The 531-nt window shown below is 57.6% G+C and overlaps 1 gene segment (V, D, J or C); it reads right to left on the reverse strand.

The window, feature by feature from the left end:
• Positions 1 to 531, reverse strand: part of LOC103212708 — a 119,880-nt gene that overhangs the window by 14,457 nt on the left and 104,892 nt on the right. The window contains 1 exon segment of the C gene segment in view: positions 32 to 239. Within this exon segment, the coding sequence occupies positions 32 to 239 (208 nt within the window).

Below are 531 nucleotides of genomic sequence, written 5' to 3' on the forward strand. Positions count from 1 at the left end.
CCATTGTTGACCTTGCACTTGAACTCCTTGCCCTTGAGCCAGTCCTGGTGCGTGATGGGGAGTACGCTGACCATGCGGTAGGTGCTGTTGAACTGTTCCACCCGAGGCCCGGTCTTGGCTGTGTGCACCTCAGTGCCATCCACGTACCAATTGAATTGGACCTCAGGGTCCTCCTGGCTCACGTCCACCACCAGACATGACACCTCTGGGGTTCGGGAGATCATGAGGGTGTCCTTGGGCTTGGGTGGGAACATGAAGACAGAGGGCCCTCCTGGGAGTTCAGGAGCTGGTGGGGAGAGTGAGAGTCAGTGCCTGGGCGGTGGGGGCTGGGCTATGGACGGGGCTTGTCCACCGACTGGTGCAGGACCCTCTTAGCAATGGTGGGACTTACTTTACCTGGACAAGGTGGGCACTCTGTTGAGTCTTTGCCACCATACTCTTTCACTGCAAAGAGAGAAGACAGACAAAGAGTGGGGTTAGCTTGGTGGAGAGGAGAGTGAGCACTCTGCTGCCCTCAGACTGGGATGAGGT

This window comes from Orycteropus afer, unplaced genomic scaffold, assembly GCF_000298275.1.
Source record: "Orycteropus afer afer isolate SDZICR_OR568_19922 unplaced genomic scaffold, OryAfe1.0 scaffold01072, whole genome shotgun sequence".
Taxonomy (NCBI): Eukaryota; Metazoa; Chordata; class Mammalia; order Tubulidentata; family Orycteropodidae; genus Orycteropus; species Orycteropus afer.